The following is a 24589-nucleotide window of genomic DNA, read 5'->3' on the forward strand; positions in this document are numbered from 1 at the left end:
AAATAAAATTTTTAACAAAAAAAAAACCGACTTCAAACGCAAAACTAAAAAGCAATAAATAAATTTACTTCGCACAAAGTAATTAGTACGTATTTTCAATTAGTTAATTAATTTATAATTCTGAAGTCGGTGCCAAGTAAATGCTACAACAACCCTACTACAATATCAAATTACTATGTACACACAATATTGTTTAATACCTATATCAAAGCAATTACAAAACAATGTCAAACAAAATATTACAAAACAATCAGTATTGAAAAATATATGAATCGGTACTTCGTTGTAGCATTTCCTTGGCACCGGCTTCAGAATTATAAATTAATTAACTAATTGAAAATACGTACTAATTACTTTGTGCGAAGTAAATTTATTTATTGCTTTTTAGTTTTGCGTTTGAAGTCGGTTTTTTTGTATGTTATATTGTATGTAGGGTGATAGATTTTTTATATATTTCATACAAAAAAAAGATAATTATACTTCGCGCTTCGTCCTCTAGATTAGTATTAGTAGATATATAAACACATGTAGTTTCGCCTAAGTGATACCACTCTTGCACTAATTGTTGAGAGAAAGAAAAGGGTAGTAAATAAAAAAGGTTGAATAATAGCAGAGAATCGCGGGTAGATGTTACTTACCACACTATTTTATCGACTGATTCTCGTCATTCGCAATTTAGTGCTCAACCGCTCTAGACACTTAATACTAGCTCATTTAAATTCGCTAAAAAGTTCGTTTTTACTTTAAAAATGCCTAAAAGAAAGCGTTCTAAAGAAGTTGACGACGATTTAGAGACTTTACTACGGAAAGTTAAAAAATTAGAACGAAAAATACGTCATCGAAAAACCAGTGTTTCGGATAGTGATTCGGAAATTTCTCCAGCTTGTGAAACAACGGTACGCAGTACCATACATCGACCAGGTACGTAGTTATACGATTTATTACTTATGTACCTAATGTCCAGACGAATGCAACCGAGATAACCGTTGGGGTTATTTCACCGCATTCAAAATATTAATATCGGGTCGAACTGATATTACACTTTGTCTTTACAGTGCACACATTATGTGTAATAGTGACTATAACTAACTTGCTTTTTATATTTTAAAACCCAAATAATATCAAAAACTCAATTTAGATTTATATTCCGAAAATATTAATTATGTTCTCAGTTTAATTATATTTTAACAACTTTTTTCTTTCTTACCTACTTTTCTAAAGAATAAATGTGCACTTTATTTAATTCTGGACTACTTATGTGAAATTAATTTTACATAAACAAGGCATACAACGTATTCACGTTATGTAATAAGTGTGTAATCAGAGCATTCGTTGGGAATGTCTCGACACACACTAAGTTTTTATGCCGTAGATATTTTAATGACCTAAATATACTTACCTTTTTCTAACCTGGTGGCACTCATTTCAGAGTCCCCACAACCAATTCTGGGTCCAGACGACTGGTTACCGGAAACTTCTTCATGTCAGGGATTTGTAGACGACGTCAGTGTTGTCGAATCCGATGATGAGAACATCACGGCAAATGCGCCCCCATCCCTGGTCACGGCGGCAGTTAATGACCCGTCGACGTCGAAGAAGACGGTCACTGTGGCTGAAAATGTACCCCCGGCAGAACCTACAGCATTGGACGAGGACATTTTGGAAATCTTAGGAGAAGACCCATTTACCGAGATTAAGTACGCGAGCGACATTCGTACAGAACTAGCTAGTCGCCTCAAACATACAGCTCAAGAAGGCCTGAAAAAAGACGATAGAAAATCGTTACTCGCAAAGTACCCGGTTCCTGCCAATTGTTTACATATCAGCGCCCCTCAGGTTAACCCCGAGATTAAGGCCGCTCTCCCAGAATCCGCACAAAAACGTGACAAGGGCATTGAAGCTAAACAAAAACAAATGGCATGTGCCATTTCATGCCTCAGTGATGTGATCAACACACAAATTAACTCAAAGGACAAAAATAATGAAATGCTCCAAAAACTTATGGACCTAAGCCGCATACTCTGCGATATTCAACACGGCGATTCAGCGACCAGGAGGAATTTCATACTATCAGTACTTAAAAAAGATATGAAGGAGCATCTCTCCAATACGAAAATTGACACCTTTTTATTTGGCGAAAATCTGTTGGAAACTATTAAGTCTGCTAAGGCTGTGACAAAATCGGGTGTCGAACTAAAACTTGATGTAGCAGGCGCTAAAAATACAGCAAAAAGGACGAACACATCTGCTCCAAAATCTTTAAACCGCAAGGCTCCGGCGTCGGCACGCAGGCCACCAGGCGCGAATTACCGGAGCCGCGAGCCTGCAGCTCCGCGAGCGCACCCAGCTACCTACTACCGCATGCCGTGGCAGCCTCCGGTCCCGCCGCACGCGCCGCCGCCGCCGCCCCCGCCGCCGCACCCAGCGCCGGCAGCTCCACCAGCGCCACAACGACGCCGCTACTAGACACAGTTAAGTACGCAGGCCGTCTGGCAAATTATTATAGACAGTGGGCTAATATTACAGATGACCAGATAATCCTTTCCTGGATCACTGGCTACAAAATAGTATTCTCATCACCAGTTGTTCAAGATTCTATTCCTATGTTACCTGTATACACGGAGTCCGAACTACAACATTTCCACGAGGCTATTGATAATCTTTTGCATATAGGAGCTATCTCTGAGTGTAAACCTTGTGAAGGTCAATTTCTGTCAAGTATTTTTCTCACACCCAAACCGAACGGCAAAATGAGGTTCATATTGAATCTTAAGAAATTGAATAAATTCATAAGCACCAATCATTTTAAACTTGAAGACTTACGCACCGCTCTCAAACTAGTATCTCAAAATTGTTTTATGGCTACTCTTGACCTTAAAGACGCATATTTTTTAATAAAGATTCACGATGAGTCTAAAAAATACCTTCGTTTTAATTTTGATAACAAGATGTACGAATTCAATGTAATGCCGTTCGGTTTAAGCACCGCACCATTTGTTTTCACCAAGATTATGAAACCTATAGCCAAAATCCTACGCGAGGCAGGTTTTATTTCCACGCTTTACTTAGACGACTGGCTTCTAATAGGTCAGTCCTTCCAACAATGCTTGACAAATATTGACACGACTAGAAACTTACTTACCTCTTTAGGATTCATTGTAAATGAAGAAAAGAGTGTATTGACACCGTCAATGTCATGTAAATTTTTAGGTATGATCATAGATACCAACAACATGCTTTTAAGCTTACCCTCGGACAAAAGGTTACGCATAAAATCCGAATTAGAAACATTTACCCATCTACGCCGTTGCAAAATCAGGAAGTTCGCCCATCTCGTTGGTTTACTAGTGTCGAGCTGCCCAGCTATCGAATACGGGTGGCTGTATACCAAGGACCTAGAAAGGTGCAAGTTTCTCAACTTAAAACACCACAACGATTATGATAGGTACATGAATATCCCAGATACCCTTTTACCTGATATTCAATGGTGGCTGCATTCTATTGACCACTCGATGCATCCCATTAGAAACGACAACTATGTTATACATATATATTCTGACGCCTCAACAACGGGGTGGGGTGTGTGTTGCAATAACGAAACGGCAAGTGGCCAATGGTCAAGTAGTGAACAGAAACAGCATATAAATTATCTGGAACTGTTGGCTGCTTTTATCGGTCTAAAGATCTTCGCGAAAAATCTTTACAATTGCCAAATATTACTACGAATCGATAATACAACTGCCATCGCTTATATTAATCGTATGGGAGGTATACAGTTTCCCCATCTTAACCACATAACTAAAGAGATTTGGCAGTGGTGCGAGGCTCGTAAATTGTTTATTTTCGCGTCATACATCAGGTCTTGCGACAATGTCACTGCTGATGCAGAGTCACGTAAAACGCACCCAGATATAGAATGGGAATTATCTGATCAAGCATTTCGTCACTTAATAACTTTATTCGGTCAGCCTGACATAGACCTATTCGCTAGTCGAATAAATAAAAAATGCGCCAAATACATCTCCTGGCATAGGGATCCGGACGCTGTTGCTATTAATTCGTTTACCATCTGTTGGTCAAATTTATTTTTCTATGCCTTCCCACCATTTTCAATGGTTCTCAAAATGCTTAGAAAAATAATTTCGGACAAAGCTTATGGTATCGTTGTGGTACCGATGTGGCAAACACAGGCATGGTTTCCTTTGTTCAAAGCTCTCCTTGTATCGGACATCGTGACTTTCACACCTAAAGACAATGTTTTATTATCCCATTACAGCTCTCGGATACTGCCGTCCCTTACCCTGGCTGCAGGAGTGTTATCAGGGCGGCATTATCAAGACGAAGCCTCCCTGCAGCATCACTAGACATCATGATGGCCTCGCTCTCAGAAAGCTCTATCAAACAATATGACGTATGCCTCAAAAAGTGGTGGTCTTTTTGTCAAGCTCATTCCGTAGAACCGTATGAAGCTACAATTCCTACAGTAATTTCCTTTTTGACTAATTTATTCACTGATGGCTACCAATATGGGTCTCTAAATTCGTATAGATCGGCCCTGTCGTTAATCTTAGGACCTACATTAGCAAAAGACGAATACTTACATAGATTTTTTAAAGGAGTATTTCGGCTTAGACCTCCTGTACCTAAGTACAATGCCACCTGGGATACTAGTTGTGTACTTAACCATCTAAGTATTTGGTACCCAAATGAAGAACTTGATTTATGCAAGCTATCCAAAAAGACCATTACATTGTTAGCTCTTACAACAGCGCATAGATTGCAAACTATTTCCAAAATTAATGTCAAAAATATAGAAACGTCTGATGATCGCATTAGTATCAAAATTCCGGATATTTTAAAAACTTCTCGGCCCGGCTGTAAGCAACCTGTTCTTTTTTTGCCCTTTTTCAATGACAAACCGTCGATCTGTCCAGCGAAAACGCTTCAGATTTATATAAGTAAAACGGAGTCCCTAAGAACATCGGAAATGTTATTCATTGGTCTGAAAAAACCTCACAACGCGGTAGGTACACAGACACTCAGCCGATGGATCAAACGCACACTGGGCGAGTGCGGGGTGGACACAGCCGTGTTCACAGCTCACAGCACGCGACACGCAGCCGCCAGCGCCGCGCACTCGCTCGGTGTCAGCGTGGATACCATCCGTAGCACCGCGGGCTGGAGCCACAACTCCTCCACCTTCGCTCGATTTTATAATAGGGTTGTTGGTGACGCTGACCTAGCCTTAGCTCGAACAATCATTGATAACCATTCTCCTTAATGTTAATTAAATAATATCAAATTACTGTACTACTACTGTTGTAGCTACTATAATAGTAATTACACTCAGTGTAAGATACGATTGTCAAATTGCTTATTTTTGTACCTATAATTAATCATAAAATAAACTCTTGATAATTGCACCTAGTATCATTGACCCTACTTCTCTCTAGGGGCTCTCAAAATCTACATGTGTTTATATATCTACTAATACTAATCTAGAGGACGAAGCGCGAAGTATAATTAGTGATTAAACGAACTTACCTATGTGAAGTTCTATCATAATTATACGAAGCGCTTCGTCCGAAGAGATTAGTATGTACTCCCGCCCACCCTTAAGGCTGACGCTACCCGGGACGCAACAAACAAAGAAGTACGTCAATGATAATGAAGATGTAAGTATCTTATATGGCTCTAAACTAAATGACGAGAATCAGTCGATAAAATAGTGTGGTAAGTAACATCTACCCGCGATTCTCTGCTATTATTCAACCTTTTTTATTTACTACCCTTTTCTTTCTCTCAACAATTAGTGCAAGAGTGGTATCACTTAGGCGAAACTACATGTGTTTATATATCTACTAATACTAATCTCTTCGGACGAAGCGCTTCGTATAATTATGATAGAACTTCACATAGGTAAGTTCGTTTAATCACTAATATATTCGTAATACATGTTTTGCCATATCGGAGTCAATAAAGCCAGAGCTTCCTAACTAACTTATAATTTGCCACGAAAACGTCAGACTTTGATGTTTTTTTCTTTTGTAGGGACGTTTCTTTATAAGTAACATTTAAAATCAGAAACATCTTGAGTGGGGTAAAAAAATATTACGATCGTATAAAAAAAAATGTTTGATATTTTTTGTTTCAACGAAAAATGAAAATAAAGTACTTTTCTGGTTATGTACAGAGACGGTTTCCGATTAGCATTATTCTTCGCCAAATTGAGGGTAAGATTGAGAGGAAGATCACCGATTACGTGGGAGGATCAGCTCAAGCAGGTGGCAGGTGGCCCTATACAAAGAGTTCTACATATGGGACCGAACCCAGTGGAGGAAGATTACAATATAATAATCACAATCCTCAGCAGTGAGGGAACGAGAAGAATGATATATTATTATTTTATGTCGTTTCCACATCTCGGGCCTACGGAGTCCCAGACTTTTGGAAGGCGTGCGTGGAGCCGAAGCCAACACGTAGAGGCCCCTTAAGACAGTTTAATCTAAATGTGGTGTGACACCAACCAGCGATTATCCCTGTATGCACTATGGGAGTGCACCCAAAGACAATCCCCGGTTCGTGTAGAACTATTGCAGATTATGGGAACAAAGGGAACTGGGCTATTGGGTTGGGGGTTAGTGGACCGGGATACTGGAGCTATGGGAGACTATTATTATTATTAGCGTGTATGATCCCACTGCTGAGCAAAGGCCTCAGCAGATATATTTATTTAATTTTGATGTGTACTATAAATGGTAAAATTTTATTTTTATGCACGCTGTAACATAGGTACTAGAACAATCTTTGCAATGGCAGTAGTCTCTCCCCAAACGAATTGTCGCGTTGACAGCGACTCCCAGAACGGCGATTCCCGCTACGGCGAGCCTGTTTACGGCAAGAGGCTAAACATCACGTCTGTCATTTGCATGTACAGTTTAAAACACAATTTTAATCTTTGATGGGTCTTGAACATGGCGAGAAGTGGATGTTTGTATTCTATACACCTCTGCCTACCGCTTCAGAGATATATGCGTGATATTACACTATTATAACATGTATCAACCCACATGTCTACCAGCAAAATGGAACAAAAACAGTCAGATATCTCCAAGTTTACAACGGATACTCCAATATCGCACAGTTTATTTGTCCAATTCAAATTCGTATGCAATGCAAATCAGGTGGTGTGCGCAGTTTGTCATTTGTCCGACTGTACAAAAAGTAGAAACGAACCCGTAACTAAAATAAACATTCGTTTTGTACACGGAACAATGTGAGTGTGTAAAACAAAACCCAAGACTTAGGTACGCTGGAAAAGAAGCAAAAAAAAAAATGTAATAAAATTCCTTTTCAATTTATAATATTATATCCACCAAAACCACACAAGATAATTATCACATCTTTGTAACAATTGAATATTTGACAGTGTTCGGATAAGTATTTAAAAAATACAAACGCTTATTTATATCTCTTAAAATATTTTATTTTCTTTTAAAACTTTATATAATAGAAAAAAAAAACATATTTTTCTTCATTAATTTAAAATTTCGCGCGAATTTGGCTTGTCACGTCAAACGTCACATTTCAATAATTGCTGAGCTGCAACAGAACAGCGTAGTAGAGTACGCTTTCAGACTCTTTAGAGTGGTCTTTGCCGTGTCTGCCCCGTAATGAGACTTCAAGGCTTTTTGAAAGCAAGGCCTTAATTACCAAGCGCAACAGGCCATCAGAACACAATGGCATCTTATACTAACAATAGCCACGTTGAATAGTAACAGCAATCGACCCAATTCTCCTTGGCAATCCAATACATTTGAGGGTACCAGAATCTGATTGCAACATGCTCTTCAATAGGACACCTTGAGTGCCTCTAAACGGTCAACTATCCAACAGATTGGCGCATAGAACATTGCTTAATTTGCACAAATACTGTGACACACCTGAACCAATGGTTAAGGCGTCTTCACATAGTTTGATCACGTCAAACCATTTGATGTGCGAGTAGAATAGGGCCTTCAAATGCCGTATGACGGGCCTAAACAGGGATACCAATGGAGTTACAGCGGTATCCATACTAATACTACAAATGCGAAAGTGTATGTGTGTGTCTGTCTGTTTGTTTGTCGGTTTTTCACGGCAAAACGGAGCGACGGATTGACGTGATTTTTTAAGTGGAGATAGCTGAAGGGATGGAGAGTGACATAAGCTTCTTTTTGTCTCTTTCTAACCCCCCACTTCCCTAAAATGGGACGTGGAAGTTTTTATGGAGCATTCCGCAATTTTCAAGGTAGAAAGCTAAAAATTGGTATGCGGGTACTACTTGTGACTCACAAAACATCATGCATACTTTTTTTGGAAATCAGCCCCTAACCCCTTCAAAGAGGGTGTGAAATTTTATATGGGTCTTTTCGTAGTTTTTAAGGAAGCTAAAACTTAGTGGGTACCGAAAGGGGAACCGTGTTACCCCGAATTTAACGCTTGTAACAGAACGCACCACAATAATCGTCGCGGTTGGAGTCATCTAGTTTATTTTCAATAAACTTTAATGTACATCAATAATGTGTACATATATTTGTCTAAAAGTTAGTAGGTACTTAACAGTAACTAAAAGGTTTAGCTATGGGGTGAAATATTTTTTTTTACATTTATTATTATTTTCGTCTTTATTTTTTTAATGACTTTAGACAGGGAAAACATAATTAGAACTTTGAGAAACATGTAGGCTTTGTTGTACCTTTAGGTTTCATAATTTCATAGACCTACAAACAAAAGGAATTCAATGGTCTCAGCTTGCCCTGGTGAGAGGTAGGTGTGAGTTTATGTATGTATGCACAAACCTATATGGAAGTGTTAATGATATTCTAGTGACCATTATGTGTGTCTGTGCCCTGCAGTGGGACGTATATAGGCTGTTTATGTTTATGTATACCATTATGAAACTATTTATTTCTTAATTTGAATCTAATGTTTTCTATAAGGCAACTTTTTTTATTATTTTTATAAATTTAACGCCATCTATTAGGGAATAGATTTGGATAAGTGCATCTACTCGTACATAGATGGAGTGGGAAAAGGACTGACATTTGTGAAAAGCAGGACTTCATTTCTAGGCAGCTTGATAGCTAGAAGTCATTGTAGTACCATAGCTTGCCAATAGATGGAGCTGTACGATATCAATAAAAATAATCAACTAGGGTATTATTAATGAAACATACTATTTTTCTCCAAAACTGCTTTATTTACTATTGATGTTCATAATTAACAATGTACCTTTGATGTGAGAAACAGTAGTGTGCTCGTAGGCTTAAATCTTTCATCTTACTAAATCTGTCCGTCATTCACATTTGTTTTCCCATAATTTTCTTTAATATTCTGCAACAGATTCCAGGTTTGGAGTAGATATCTGTCCCTCCTGGATCTTTGGACGATTCTGAAAGTAATTAACTGAAATTAGGGGTAAATTTTATGTAAGAGCATAATCACTGTCTAGTACCTACTAAGACGATGACTTGCATTTACTTATTGTTTCTACAGGTATTATTTATATTCACAGGACTCTAATAAACTAATAAAAACATGTAAATACAATAGGAGTAGGATTCATTATTATTCTCAAAAGATATGAAGGGAGATCAAATCTCATCATGAAAGCCAGTTTTAACCGAAACCGTTTTGCTAATAACTTTATATTTTATTTATCAGTCCAGAAACTATTGGTTGATTTCATGTCTGGTAGGTATGTAATTTACTAATTATTATATTACTCATTAAAACAAGGTTGTTAGTGACTGAGCATGTGTAGGAATTTAAGGAATATTTGAAAAATTTCATCTGTTAATATCTCATTAAATCCTAAACAGATTCAAATAATTCTTGTAGTCCTGATAAGAACTATCTCTCCACACATGGAGTTAAGTAATAAAATTTTGCTTGATTGCTGTTTGATAGTTGAAATTATCATAAGAAAAATTGGAACAAATGGTTGAAACAGTGACTTTTTGCACTACGAATTTCTCTATAAAATACTTAACGAATACAAAAGGTATTTATTAATTTCTTACCTGGCGAGTGAATATTTTATAGGATACATTATAAACATCGTCAAGAAGTCTTCAATCTTACTAATTATTGTAGCTAAAACCCGTACGTTGCATCTTATTTTGTCTTCCTTCCATTATGATTCCCACTATTCTGTAGTCATATTAAACACAATCTGAAAGGTTTATAATTATATTTAACACAAAAAGTACACTAATTGTCCAAACAATACAAACCACACTACTTGATTCAAGTGTTTTGTTTAACTGTGAGAACGAATGAAGGATATGTTCAGTTTACGTCACAGGAATACATAGATTATAAAAAGGTATACGAAATTTTAGAGTTTGTTAATTAGGATTCGAGATAGGGATGTTATTTTGAAAGAATATGTACGAATTTATGGAATAAAATTATTTAAAATACAAAAATAGACATTAGGATAGTTTGAATTTTCGCGGGAGTAGCAAGCACCAAAAGGGTGTCGATGTAAAAATATATGAATGAAGGGTTTTGAGCTGGTATATTTTACAAAATTGAAAATAATAGCTATATTACGTAGTATTTCTTGTTGAAATTGATTTATAAAGCAACGAAGTTCGTACCTATTGTTTAAAATATTATTCTAATTTTTTAGAACTGTAATTCGCGAAAATTGAAAAAATCATGGAAAAAAAAGTAAAACTAAAATAATGCCAAGTGTGAATCGCATTATTTTGAGGGGTTCCGTGCCTACAATTGAAAGAACATTTAGTGAACAAAAACATGAACGTGAGTTGATCGTGAATTTTATATTGCTAGTATGTTGTCGTTGTTAATGACAAGCCAAAACATGCATTGGAGGATCGGGTTTGTAGAGTGGGGGATCTTTTTAAATGTTTGATTTATTGTGTTTCTTTGAATTTGTAGTTGTGATGGCAATGGAGATGCATTGTTTTTGAAAGTTTCAGCTACCTAATTGTCACAGTTTAAGAGATATAGAGGAATTTAGGTATTTTCATGGTTTTTGTCTCCAAAAACGGAACCGTTTTTGGATTGTTGACAAGGTGTTGTATTGTACGCGTTTTAGACCCTAAAATAGAACAATCCAGAAGTCACGCCACTTTCGCGTACACAGAGAAACAGCCAATAAGGTTGAGGAGCTTGGTTTGTGTAGATTATGTAAATTACAGATGTGTGCGAGAAACGTCAGGCAAATGGTCGAGCGAGTGTTTGGCTTTTTAGAAATTCTACAAAATTGGATATATTTTTTATCTAAAATTCTGCAGTTTGATTTGATAAATTAAATAGAATTTGATTAAATAAATAACATCATTAGTATTATAGTCTACTTAGAATAAAAATAAAATTTAATGAATATTTTTATGTCAATAGGAAGTATGAGATTTTCAATAAATACCTCGATTGTCAATGTCGGGTAAATGTCATTGGATGTTTTTGAGGCGCTAGTGGTAGCAATATCGCGATTGCCTGAGAGATGGGACGGAGCATAACGGGTATAAAAGGGGTTTTGCACGATTTTTTGAGGAACTTCGCTCGGAGCAAGAACAGCAGGAGGTGCTGCCGGTTTAGAAAATTCAAGTCGGACTAGAGTTTCTGTAAGTCGGTAGGGATCCGTTCTGCTGGATTACCAGCTGTCGCGACTTTTGAGAGCTCCGTAGCTCAGGATTACAGTGCGCGATTGTTATTTTGTCAAAATGTAAATTTGCTTTAATCAGCTATCGAACCTTCCGTGGTGTAGCTGGTCGTCTACCGCGTAGAATAGGGATTAGAATTAGCTTCCGTGCGTAGATTACGTGAAATATGTAGGTTTTGTCCGACAAAAGTCCGCGGAGTGCGCTGTAGGGACCTTGTTAGGTTAAAATAGGAAGTGTGTGTACTAATTACCTTTTCTTACAGGCATCGTTGGAAACAGGTCTGAGATCATCAGATCTCAGACGACAGGTACAATTTTACGCTAAAGATAGGGCCCGATAGGAGTAGGATGTGTCAAAAGTGTGTAGGGAAGCTTGCGAACGTAGGGATCATGTGCTGCTTGTGATTGTTTACCTTTGTTTGTGTTTTGTTATTATTTATGTTATTTTATGTAGTTTATGTATGTTTATCTATTTAACTTTTTGACTGACACTTTACTGACGCGTAGGGAATGACTGCTTGCGATATATTCTGACTGGATTTTATTATCTTATTGGTTATGTTTGGGCTGTGTGTCAATGTTTACAATGAAAATTGTACATATTGCCACATAGACTGAACAAAAATGTTCTTCTTGTAGTTCTGTGTGTTGGGATCCCATTTCGAGGTAATATAATTATTGCTTGGAATGGGGAGATCAGTATGCAGAATGAGGTATCCTTGTTTTAGAGGTAACCTCATGGATTTAGATTTTTACCTTATATTGTGAACCTAGACTGTTGGTCCAGGTTGGATTGTAATCTTGCTGTGTTTTATTGTAGTTAGAATTCCCCTGAGGATTCTATTCGAAAACCAATCTGAAGTTTCACAGGGTGAACCTTTATGGTTTACGGCCTGCTACCTCACTGTGTCAATGTAGAATAATTGTAGGAACAGTTGTTGTTACCACTGTAACATGGTTCTGGATTGTTCTATAGTGGTGCTTTGGGAGATACAGCTATCTACAGGAGTGGGGCGGTGAGATATTATTATCCATGACCTTCTTTCTGATATTGGGACAGGATGACCATCCGCCAATGTGAGATGAAGCTAGATAATCAGTATCGAGCCAGCGCTGCGACTTGGATAGTCAGGTTGGATTGCCTCCTCCTGATGAGCGGTTGTGCGTGGCGATGCTTTCGAGTATGAAGACTCTAGCCGATGCCATATAATCAGTATTGTATGGTATGGGTCAACTTTGTCCTCTTGTGTTATAATGTAAATTTATTATGACCCACTCTGGACCTATCAGCTTATTGTGGCTTATCAGCCATGTAAATAATACAATTAATTACTAATTTGAATTGAATTATAAAAGTCTGGATACCATGAGATGAAGGTAATGGTATTGATAATGGCTTTTGAATAAACTTATATACTCTGAATCTGTGTTGTTATTTCACCTATGTGACTTAACATGACTTCTTATATACTTACTTACTTGTATTGTCCGGGCCTGCCTGGCTTGATTACACTGATATACAAACCAATTCAACACAATTTATTTGTGTTATTTTACTATTTTTACCTGATAATACCTTAATGTCACTGCTGCTAGTTTGTGACATACCTAACTTTACAACCTATACCTTGTCCAGGGGTTTACCTGGCCTATTTCACTATGCAACTTGTTTGCTTACTAATGCAATATTATTGCAATAATGCATTTATGCATAACAATTACATCCAGTTTGACTGCATATATTCTTGTGATTCATGGTTGGTGTCATATTCATGACCATCCATCTCACAATCATACTTATTCCTATGGCTGGTGTTATTGCAATGCCGCTGAAGCCATAGTAGGGACGTTAGGGACATTTTTGCTTAGTATACTCGGGGTCAATCCAGTTCGGTAGTCTCTGCTTCTGTTGATCCTCTTGCACTGTGGTGTATTGGGGGGAGGACAGTGATGAGTAGCTGCGTATTGCCTTCGGTTGCTAAGTCGCTCATTCGTTTTGTTAGGGACCTTTTGCTTAGTATATTTGGGGTCAATCCAGTTCGGTAGTCACTGCTTCTGTTGATCCTCTTGCACTGTGGTGTATTGGGGGGAGGACAGTGATGAGTAGCTGCATATTGGCTTCCGGTTGCTAAGTCGCTCACATACTTACCTTTTTGCGCCATGGCTATGGTGCTAGCTATGCATCACAATGAGTTGTGTTGTTAGATTGGATGTAAATCTGTCTAACTAAATAATTTTATTACATATGTGAAATTGGTGTTGGGAAGCTCTTCCCTTTACCTTCCAACTTATTTACCTAATGCTCCTGATATGTCACATTTATGTGCTTATCTTAAAAAACCTATTTGTTCTTTCGGAGAGGGGCCTAAATCAGGGTAGGGCCTCATTCGCCGGTGAGCGTGGTCGGGGCTCGAACGGCACCCTAATATTACATTGTTGGTATGGGATTCTAATCCTTTTCCTGTGTTCCTAGATCTTTTACAATAATAAAACTAATTCCTAAACATATTTCAAATAACTAACTTATTTCTTACCTTCTTGTAAGTCTCACTTGTTTAATTTGTTTAATTATAAGCTTTAATCAGTGTCATTAAGTTTAGGTTTGCTTGGCGTTGACTTGACTGTTTTTAAACTATAAATATTTATAATATCTTACATTCCATCGCCCTATTACTTAGATAATTCTTGACTTTCTCATATACCATAGTGACATAATTATAACCTATTTGTATTGTTATTAAGTATATATGTATATTAAGTTAGTATTATTCTTTATTTACATGCCCTCAATAACATGCATTCATATCTGACTCAGCTACCTTCATATAAAAGAATTTGAGTTACTACAAAACACAACATAAGGTCCTACCTTTATACTAGACGATCACAACAATAATAATGGCCATTTTAATCACTTAATTTGACTATAACCCAGGGTCGAATCCTGGTCATTTAGTCGTGGAGTGGAGTGTGTGGGGTTAATAAGTAAATTATGTAAGGGGGGGTGCGTTACAATTTGGTGCCGTGACCAAGATATGAGGTCTCAAATGCTGGGAAAAGATTGGATGTCTTGGGGGCGTGAAATTTGATATGTATGTGTATATAACTAGGGGTTTATAAATATGTGAAATGTTTATGTATGTGTAACCTAAGGGAAACATAAAGACATGTATGTATGGTTAAAATAAAGTGGGGACGTGAAAATTTACATGTATGTATGTAAAACTATGGCTTATAAATGTGTGAAGTGTTTATGTATGTATTAATGTAACCTAGGAAAGGTGTAAAGTTATGTATGTATCTTTATAGTGATGAGGGGGCGTAAAGTTATGTATGTACCTCAAGAATTATGTGGGGTGTAAAGCTATGTATGTACATCAAGAATGATGAGGACTCGTAAAGTTATGTATGTACATCAATAATGATGTGGAGGCGTAAAGTTATGTATGTACCTCAAGAATTATATGGGGGCGTAAAGCTATGTATGTACTTAGAGAATTATGTGGGGGCGTAAAGCTATGTATGTATTTTAATTGTCCAGCTGGGGCGTTCTATTTTTGTGAATAGTAAGGGTTTGAGACTAACCTACCAACCCTGATAGCATAAAGGAGTGAAGTTTATGCTAAAACGGTTCAATCTTATGGTTTAATTATTAATTATTATAAATAAGAGTCTGGTTATCATCAACATTCTAATATTAATTTATATTATAATAAGTACAGTTGTCATATTCTGCTTGTTTTATTTATTATTATTTCACTTTAGTTTCACTGTGTATGTCCATGTCATTTTTGTTTTATCTCACTGTGCATGCTTATATTATGTTCTATGTGTCACTTTTAGTATCCTCTTACTGTGGCCAAGACACCTTTAGCCTAACCACAGTCACATGAGTCTGTGTGATTGGCAGTAAGAAAATCCTTCCTGCACCTTCTCCTTTCCACTATCCGCCTGTTGCCTTAGGTCTCATGGTGCAGGTATCCCGCCCTATGTATCTATTTATATATTTTCTGTGTAGGTATGGCTAGGGCTAGGGCTGTAGGACGATAGGCAGTTTGACTTGCTAGCATTGTAGGGTTTTGTTCTTGCATAGTTAGGCAGGGCTATATTATCATTCCGAAGCTGTAGGTTATGTAGAAACATGCGCGTAACTGAAAACAAAATAAAATAGCATTGTAAGCGTGTTGTGAACAAGATGCAAGTGAAGGTTTTCCAACGTACAGACGTATTATTTTAAGTAACCAAACTTTTATAATTACCTTGTGTCATCTTTTATATGTTTTTACTAGGTAGAATCTTCTTATTTACAATGATTTCTTTAATAATTACGATGAAATAATCGTAATACGACGGATGGATCTCTCCAGTTGTCAATCTGACATTAAATTTGTTTGTTTTTGGTTTGTCTAAGTACGTAGACAAGGATCATCTTACATACAGCCTTGTTTTAAGTTCATAGTTGACAAAGGATTTTTTTATTTTTTTACTAAATAAGTGTGTTTATTTAGTATTTTTATAGATACAATTTATCTAAGGCTATAGAATATAATTTGTGACGTTTTGATGTAGGGTTATCTTACTTTTATAATAAAATATAACAAAATCGATCGATCTAAACTAAAATCGATTTTAATCGGTTCGTGTATAGATGCTTTATTTTGCCTGCCATCTGGTGACGAGTAAGAGTATTAGTTTGACATTTTATTAGATAGACTTCGCATAGAGTCTCATATCGATGGACAAATTATTAGTTCCGTTGTTCACCGTTAGAGTGCGGTGATATGTATTATTTGTTTTGTTTTTTTTATCGTATTATTTTGTTTTATATTAGGTTAGATTAAAATTAGATAGGGATTTTAAATGTTTTTATTTGCTTGTTTTTTGTATGTTTAGTTTATTGGTGTAAAAGTGTTGTTGACCGCGGTTGTGATACGCGGGTAATTTAATAAGGTTATTATTGACCACGGTAGGTAATTTAGCGGGGGTTAGTGTTCATCAAGGTTGTTTAATCAGGTCAATAGTAGGAAGGGTCAATAACCGGAAGGGTCAATAATCTGAAGGGTTTATAAACGAAAAGAGTCACTGGTAGAGAGGTTATTGATACGTAGTTATAGATAGGGGGGGTCATTGATCGGTTTTATTGGTCAAGGTCATTGATACCGGGTCATTGACACGGGGTCATTGATCGGTTTTATTGGTCAAGGTCATTGATACCGGGGGTCATTAGTCGAGGTCTTTGCCGAGGTCAGGGATAAGTGGTCGTTGACCGGATTATAGGTTAGGTTATTGACTTGACCTACTTCCATTAGTTCCAATGTTCTCTCATAGATGGCGCTAGTTGTATTGAAATCATTATCTTTATATTTAGATTTAATTGAATTTGATAGATTTCATTTAAATAATTTTAAATAGTTTACTTTTGTTTTGTTTATTACTCAATTATTGAGTAATTATTTAATTTTGTTTTGTTATATATTCTTTTTTATTGTTATTATGGGAATTGTTATAAGAGATATTTATTAAATTTATCTTTAAAATAATTATATTCAATAAGGATTTAATTACTAAAATAATTAGTATATTATTATTAATTAATGGTTATTTAATAATATTATTGATGTATAATTTAATGGTTTTTATATAAAAATATTTTGACATCACGTTCGTGTCGAGTAAGCAGGTATATATTATTATTTATTTTTTATCATTTATTTAGGGAAGCAATTAAGAAATTTTTAGTATACCTGTATACTTACATGACTGTACTTGTATATCATTATGGTTACAGTATTTTTGAATAAAGTATTATAGTGTATTTATTTTATTTTATTGCTATTATATTAGTATTTATTTACTCTTGAGGGGAGTTGACGGTCATTCCTGGGGGAAATTAGATAAATTGTCATTGTATATAAGATTGAATAAAGGTTTAATAAGATGTTCTTTGGAAATCTTATTATAGTAATATAAAAGTTTGCTTTATTTATTTCTCTAAAGCTAGCTTATTGTGGCGTTTCTTTTATTTTTTATAAATTATCACTACGATAAACTACGTAATAATTTAGGGGGCGATTGTAACAGAACGCACCACAATAATCGTCGCGGTTGGAGTCATCTAGTTTATTTTCAATAAACTTTAATGTACATCAATAATGTGTACATATATTTGTCTAAAAGTTAGTAGGTACTTAACAGTAACTAAAAGGTTTAGCTATGGGGTGAAATATTTTTTTTTACATTTATTATTATTTTCGTCTTTATTTTTTTAATGACTTTAGACAGGGAAAACATAATTAGAACTTTGAGAAACATGTAGGCTTTGTTGTACCTTTAGGTTTCATAATTTCATAGACCTACAAACAAAAGGAATTCAATGGTCTCAGCTTGCCCTGGTGAGAGGTAGGTGTGAGTTTATGTATGTATGCACAAACCTATATGGAAGTGTTAATGATATTCTAGTGACCATTATGTGTGTCTGTGCCCTGCAGTGGGACGTATATAGGCTGTTTATGTTTATGTATACCATTATGAAACTATTTATTTCTTAATTTGAATCTAATGTTTTCTATAAGGCAACTTTTTTATTATTTTTATAAATTTAACGCCATCTATTAGGGAATAGATTTGGATAAGTGCATCTACTCGTACATAGATGGAGTGGGAAAAGGACTGACATTTGTGAAAAGCAGGACTTCATTTCTAGGCAGCTTGATAGCTAGAAGTCATTGTAGTACCATAGCTTGCCAATAGATGGAGCTGTACGATATCAATAAAAATAATCAACTAGGGTATTATTAATGAAACATACTATTTTTCTCCAAAACTGCTTTATTTACTATTGATGTTCATAATTAACAATGTACCTTTGATGTGAGAAACAGTAGTGCTCGTAGGCTTAAATCTTTCATCTTACTAAATCTGTCCGTCATTCACATTTGTTTTCCCATAATTTTCTTTAATATTCTGCAACAGATTCCAGGTTTGGAGTAGATATCTGTCCCTCCTGGATCTTTGGACGATTCTGAAAGTAATTAATAACTGAAATTAGGGGTAAATTTTATGTAAGAGCATAATCACTGTCTAGTACCTACTAAGACGATGACTTGCATTTACTTATTGTTTCTACAGGTATTATTTATAATTCACAGGACTCTAATAAACTAATAAAAACATGTAAATACAATAGGAGTAGGATTCATTATTATTCTCAAAAGATTATGAAGGGAGATCAAATCTCATCATGAAAGCCAGTTTTAACCGAAACCGTTTTGCTAATAACTTTATATTTTATTTATCAGTCCAGAAACTATTGGTTGATTTCATGTCTGGTAGGTATGTAATTTACTAATTATTATATTACTCATTAATAAAACAAGGTTGTTAGTGACTGAGCATGTGTAGGAATTAAGGAATATTTGAAAAATTTCATCTGTTAATATCTCATTAAATCCTAAACAGATTCAAATAATTCTTGTAGTCCTGATAAGAACTATCTCTCCACACATGGAGTTAAGTAATAAAATTTTGCTTGATTGCTGTTTGATAGTTGAAATTATCATAAGAAAAATTGGAACAAATGGTTGAAACAGTGACTTTTTGCACTACGAATTTCTCTATAAAATACTTAACGAATACAAAAGGTATTTATTAATTTCTTACCTGGCGAGTGAATATTTTATAGGATACATTATAAACATCGTCAAGAAGTCTTCAATCTTACTAATTATTGTAGCTAAAACCCGTACGTTGCATCTTATTTTGTCTTCCTTCCATTATGATTCCCACTATTCTGTAGTCATATTAAACACAATCTGAAAGGTTTAATAATTATATTTAACACAAAAAGTACACTAATTGTCCAAACAATACAAACCACACTACTTGATTCAAGTGTTTTGTTTAACTGTGAGAACGAATGAAGGATATGTTCAGTTACGTCACAGGAATACATAGATTATAAAAAGGTATACGAAATTTTAGAGTTTGTTAATTAGGATTCGAGATAGGGATGTTATTTTGAAAGAATATGTACGAATTTATGGAATAAAATTATTTAAAATACAAAAATAGACATTAGGATAGTTTGAATTTTCGCGGGAGTAGCAAGCACCAAAAGGGTGTCGATGTAAAAATATATGAATGAAGGGTTTTGAGCTGGTATATTTTACAAAATTGAAAATAATAGCTATATTACGTAGTATTTCTTGTTGAAATTGATTTATAAAGCAAACGAAGTTCGTACCTATTGTTTAAAATATTATTCTAATTTTTTAGAACTGTAATTCGCGAAAATTGAAAAAATCATGGAAAAAAAAGTAAAACTAAAATAATGCCAAGTGAATCGCATTATTTGGAGGGGTTCCGTGCCTACAATTGAAAGAACATTTATGAACAAAAACATGAACGTGAGTTGATCGTGAATTTTATATTGCTAGTATGTTGTCGTTGTTAATGACAAGCCAAAACATGCATTGGAGGATCGGGTTTGTAGAGTGGGGGATCTTTTTAAATGTTTGATTTATTGTGTTTCTTTGAATTTGTAGTTGTGATGGCAATGGAGATGCATTGTTTTTGAAAGTTTCAGCTACCTAATTGTCACAGTTTAAGAGATATAGAGGAATTTAGGTATTTTCATGGTTTTTGTCTCCAAAAACGGAACCGTTTTTGGATTGTTGACAAGGTGTTGTATTGTACGCGTTTTAGACCCTAAAATAGAACAATCTAGAAGTCACGCCACTTTCGCGTACACAGAGAAACAGCCAATAAGGTTGAGGAGCTTGGTTTGTGTAGATTATGTAAATTACAGATGTGTGCGAGAAACGTCAGGCAAATGGTCGAGCGAGTGTTTGGCTTTTTAGAAATTCTACAAAATTGGATATATTTTTTATCTAAAATTCTGCAGTTTGATTTGATAAATTAAATAGAATTTGATTAAATAAATAACATCATTAGTATTATAGTCTACTTAGGAATAAAAATAAAATTTAATGAATATTTTTATGTCAATAGGAAGTATGAGATTTTCAATAAATACCTCGATTGTCAATGTCGGGTAAATGTCATTGGATGTTTTTGAGGCGCTAGTGGTAGCAATATCGCGATTGCCTGAGAGATGGGACGGAGCATAACGGGTATAAAAGGGGTTTTGCACGATTTTTTGAGGAACTTCGCTCGGAGCAAGAACAGCAGGAGGTGCTGCCGGTTTAGAAAATTCAAGTCGGACTAGAGTTTCTGTAAGTCGGTAGGGATCCGTTCTGCTGGATTACCAGCTGTCGCGACTTTTGAGAGCTCCGTAGCTCAGGATTACAGTGCGCGATTGTTATTTTGTCAAAACATGTAAATTTGATCTTTAATCAGCTATCGAACCTTCCGTGGTGTAGCTGGTCGTCTACCGCGATAGAATAGGGATTAGAATTAGCTTCCGTGCGTAGATTACGTGAAATATGTAGGTTTTGTCCGACAAAAGTCCGCGGAGTGCGCTGTAGGGACCTGTTAGGTTAAAATAGGAAGTGTAGTGTACTAATTACCTTTTTCTTACAGGCATCGTTGGAAACAGGTCTGAGATCATCAGATCTCAGACGACAGGTACAATTTTACGCTAAAGATAGGGCCCGATAGGAGTAGGATGTGTCAAAAGTGTGTAGGGAAGCTTGCGAACGTAGGGATCATGTGCTGCTTGTGATTGTTTACCTTTGTTTGTGTTTTGTTATTATTTATGTTATTTTATGTAGTTTATGTATGTTTATCTATTTAACTTTTGACTGACACTTTACTGACGCGTAGGGAATGACTGCTTGCGATATATTCTGACTGGATTTTATTATCTTATTGGTTATGTTTGGGCTGTGTGTCAATGTTTACAATGAAAATTGTACATATTGCCACATAGACTGAACAAAAATGTTCTTCTTGTAGTTCTGTGTGTTGGGATCCATTTCGAGGTAATATAATTATTGCTTGGAAATGGGGAGATCAGTATGCAGAATGAGGTATCCTTGTTTTAGAGGTAACCTCATGGATTTAGATTTTTACCTTATATTGTGAACCTAGACTGTTGGTCCAGGTTGGATTGTAATCTTGCTGTGTTTCATTGTAGTTAGAATTCCCCTGAGGATTCTATTCGAAAACCAATCTGAAGTTTCACAGGGTGAACCTTTATGGTTTACGGCCTGCTACCTCACTGTGTCAATGTAGAATAATTGTAGGAACAGTTGTTGTTACCACTGTAACATGGTTCTGGATTGTTCTATAGTGGTGCTTTGGGAGATACAGCTATCTACAGGAGTGGGGCGGTGAGATATTATTATCCATGACCTTCTTTCTGATATTGGGACAGGATGACCATCCGCAATGTGAGATGAAGCTAGATAATCAGTATCGAGCCAGCGCTGCGACTTGGATAGTCAGGTTGGATTGCCTCCTCCTGATGAGCGGTTGTGCGTGGCGATGCTTTCGAGTATGAAGACTCTAGCCGATGCCATATAATCAGTATTGTATGGTATGGGTCAACTTGTCCTCTTGTGTTATAATGTAAATTTATTATGACCCACTCTGGACCTATCAGCTTATTGTGGCTTATCAAGCCATGTAAATAATACAATTAATTACTAATTTGAATTGAATTATAAAAGTCTGGATACCATGAGATGAAGGTAATGGTATTGATAATGGCTTTTGAATAAACTTATATACTCTGAATCTGTGTTGTTATTTCACCTATGTGACTTAACATGACTTCTTATATACTTACTTACTTGTATTGTCCGGGCCTGCCTGGCTTGATTACACTGATATACAAACCAATTCAACACAATTTTATTTGTGTTATTTTACTATTTTTTACCTGATAATACCTTAATGTCACTGCTGCTAGTTTGTGACATACCTAACTTTACAACCTATACCTTGTCCAGGGGTTTACCTGGCCTATTTCACTATGCAACTTGTTTGCTTACTAATATGCAATATTATTGCTATAATGCATTTATGCATAACAATTACATCCAGTTTGACTGCATATATTCTTGTGATTCATGGTTGGTGTCATATTCATGACCATCCATCTCACAATCATACTTATTCCTATGGCTGGTGTTATTGCAATGCCGCTGAAGCCATAGTAGGGACGTTAGGGACATTTTTGCTTAGTATACTCGGGGTCAATCCAGTTCGGTAGTCTCTGCTTCTGTTGATCCTCTTGCACTGTGGTGTATTGGGGGGAGGACAGTGATGAGTAGCTGCGTATTGCCTTCGGTTGCTAAGTCGCTCATTCGTTTTGTTAGGGACCTTTTGCTTAGTATATTTGGGGTCAATCCAGTTCGGTAGTCACTGCTTCTGTTGATCCTCTTGCACTGTGGTGTATTGGGGGGGACAGTGATGAGTAGCTGCATATTGGCTTCCGGTTGCTAAGTCGCTCACATACTTACCTTTTTGCGCCATGGCTATGGTGCTAGCTATGCATCACAATGAGTTGTGTTGTTAGATTGGATGTAAATCTGTCTAACTAAATAATTTTATTACATATGTGAAATTGGTGTCGGGAAGCTCTTCCCTTTACCTACCAACTTATTTACCTAATGCTCCTGATATGTCACATTTATGTGCTTATCTTATAAAACCTATTTGTTCTTTCGGAGAGGGGCCTAAACCAGGGTAGGGCCTCATTCGCCGGTGAGCGTGGTCGGGCTCGGAACGGCACCCTAAATCATTACATTGTTGGTATGGGATTCTAATCCTTTTCCTGTGTTCCTAGATCTTTTACAATAATAAACTAAATTCCTAAACATATTTCAAATAACTAACTTATTTCTTACCTTCTTGTAAGTCTCACTTGTTTAATTTGTTTAATTATAAGCTTTAATCAGTGTCATTAAGTTTAGGTTTGCTTGGCGTTGACTTGACTGTTTTTAAACTATAAATATTTATAATATCTTACATTCCATTGCCCTATTACTTAGATAATTCTTTGACTTTCTCATATACCATAGTGACATAATTATAACCTATTTGTATTGTTATTAAGTATATATGTAGTATATTAAGTTAGTATTATTCTTTATTTACATGCCCTCAATAACATGCATTCATATCTGACTCAGCTACCTTCATATAAAAGAATTTGAGTTACTACAAAACACAACATAAGGTCCTACCTTTATACTAGACGATCACAACAATAATAATGGCCATTTTAATCACTTAATTTGACTATAACCCAGGGTCGAATCCTGGTCATTTAGTCGTGGAGTGGAGTGTGTGGGGTTAATAAGTAAATTATGTAAGGGGGGGTGCGTTACACGCTTGTGTGTAATTACTAGCCTTATAATAACCTTTTTGCAAAGTACACACCGCAGAAACGCATATTTTGAGTTTTTATTTAATGCATTTCAATAAAATCATATATCTTTGTGGAAATAAACTGTACATGGACGCTAGGTCGACGTTCAGGATACCTCACTAACTCCACCACTACATCTCACTTTGTTTCAAACAACTAGTACTAACATCAGACTTTATATAAGCACTTTAATTATCTTTATAAAAGATAGCAATGACTTCTGTAAGGATTATGAATGAACGAAAAAGTCGACTCACTAAAACGATTCGAATTCAAATATACTTTATTACACCAAAGTAGAAGAAAACAATATTTACAAAAGAGACTTAACTACGTACGTAGCTAATGGCGGCCTTATCGCCTAAAGTAATTTGTGATTTACGAAGCGTAATGTAAAAATAGAAGAAAAAGACCTCGATGACCGTACCATGGTCAAAGTCAGGATATTTTATAGGGCAGATCAAGATAATAAAAGAAAGAAGTGACACTTAGGAGAGGGCAGAAAATAATAGAAAGAAGAGACACTTAGGAGAAGGCAGAAAATAAAAGAAAGAAGAGACACTCTTAGGATAACA

At 35.9% G+C, this 24589-nt stretch overlaps 1 protein-coding gene and 2 long non-coding RNA genes across 5 annotated transcripts; 1 reads left to right on the plus strand and 2 right to left on the minus strand.

The window, feature by feature from the left end:
* The first annotated feature begins 501 nt into the window (after positions 1-501).
* LOC126380826 (uncharacterized) lies at positions 502-2466 on the plus strand. Its single transcript, XM_050030419.1, has 2 exons — positions 502-921; positions 1430-2466. Exons 1-2 carry the CDS (start codon positions 750-752, stop codon positions 2464-2466), a joined length of 1209 nt encoding a protein of 402 aa, XP_049886376.1. The 5' UTR covers positions 502-749.
* Positions 2467-9211: 6745 nt separating this feature from the next.
* On the minus strand, positions 9212-23910 carry LOC126380825 (uncharacterized). 3 transcript variants are annotated; one of them, XR_007568547.1, is made up of 3 exons: positions 23830-23910; positions 10065-10216; positions 9212-9433 (listed from the first exon to the last, which is right to left on the minus strand). It is a non-coding gene; the product is annotated as an uncharacterized LOC126380825 (long non-coding RNA). The 3 variants fall into 3 exon arrangements; XR_007568546.1 differs by lacking the exon at positions 23830-23910 and adding an exon at positions 14547-14675; XR_007568548.1 differs by lacking the exons at positions 9212-9433; positions 10065-10216 and adding exons at positions 18572-18698; positions 19337-19488.
* LOC126380824 (uncharacterized) lies at positions 15355-16053 on the minus strand. The gene is made up of 2 exons (XR_007568545.1): positions 15937-16053; positions 15355-15828 (listed from the first exon to the last, which is right to left on the minus strand). It is a non-coding gene; the product is annotated as an uncharacterized LOC126380824 (long non-coding RNA).
* Positions 23911-24589: the final 679 nt, after the last annotated feature.

Source organism: Pectinophora gossypiella, unplaced genomic scaffold, assembly GCF_024362695.1.
Source record: "Pectinophora gossypiella unplaced genomic scaffold, ilPecGoss1.1 Pgos_109, whole genome shotgun sequence".
NCBI lineage: Eukaryota > Metazoa > Arthropoda > Insecta > Lepidoptera > Gelechiidae > Pectinophora > Pectinophora gossypiella.

Excerpts from the sequence above, each read along its gene's own strand:
- LOC126380826 (XM_050030419.1), top strand. The coding sequence starts at position 750 with ATGCCTAAAAGAAAGCGTTCTAAAGAAGTTGACGACGATTTAGAGACT. Across the intron at positions 922-1,429 it reads CAGTACCATACATCGACCAG|AGTCCCCACAACCAATTCTG; the intron begins GTACGTAGTTAT and ends CACTCATTTCAG.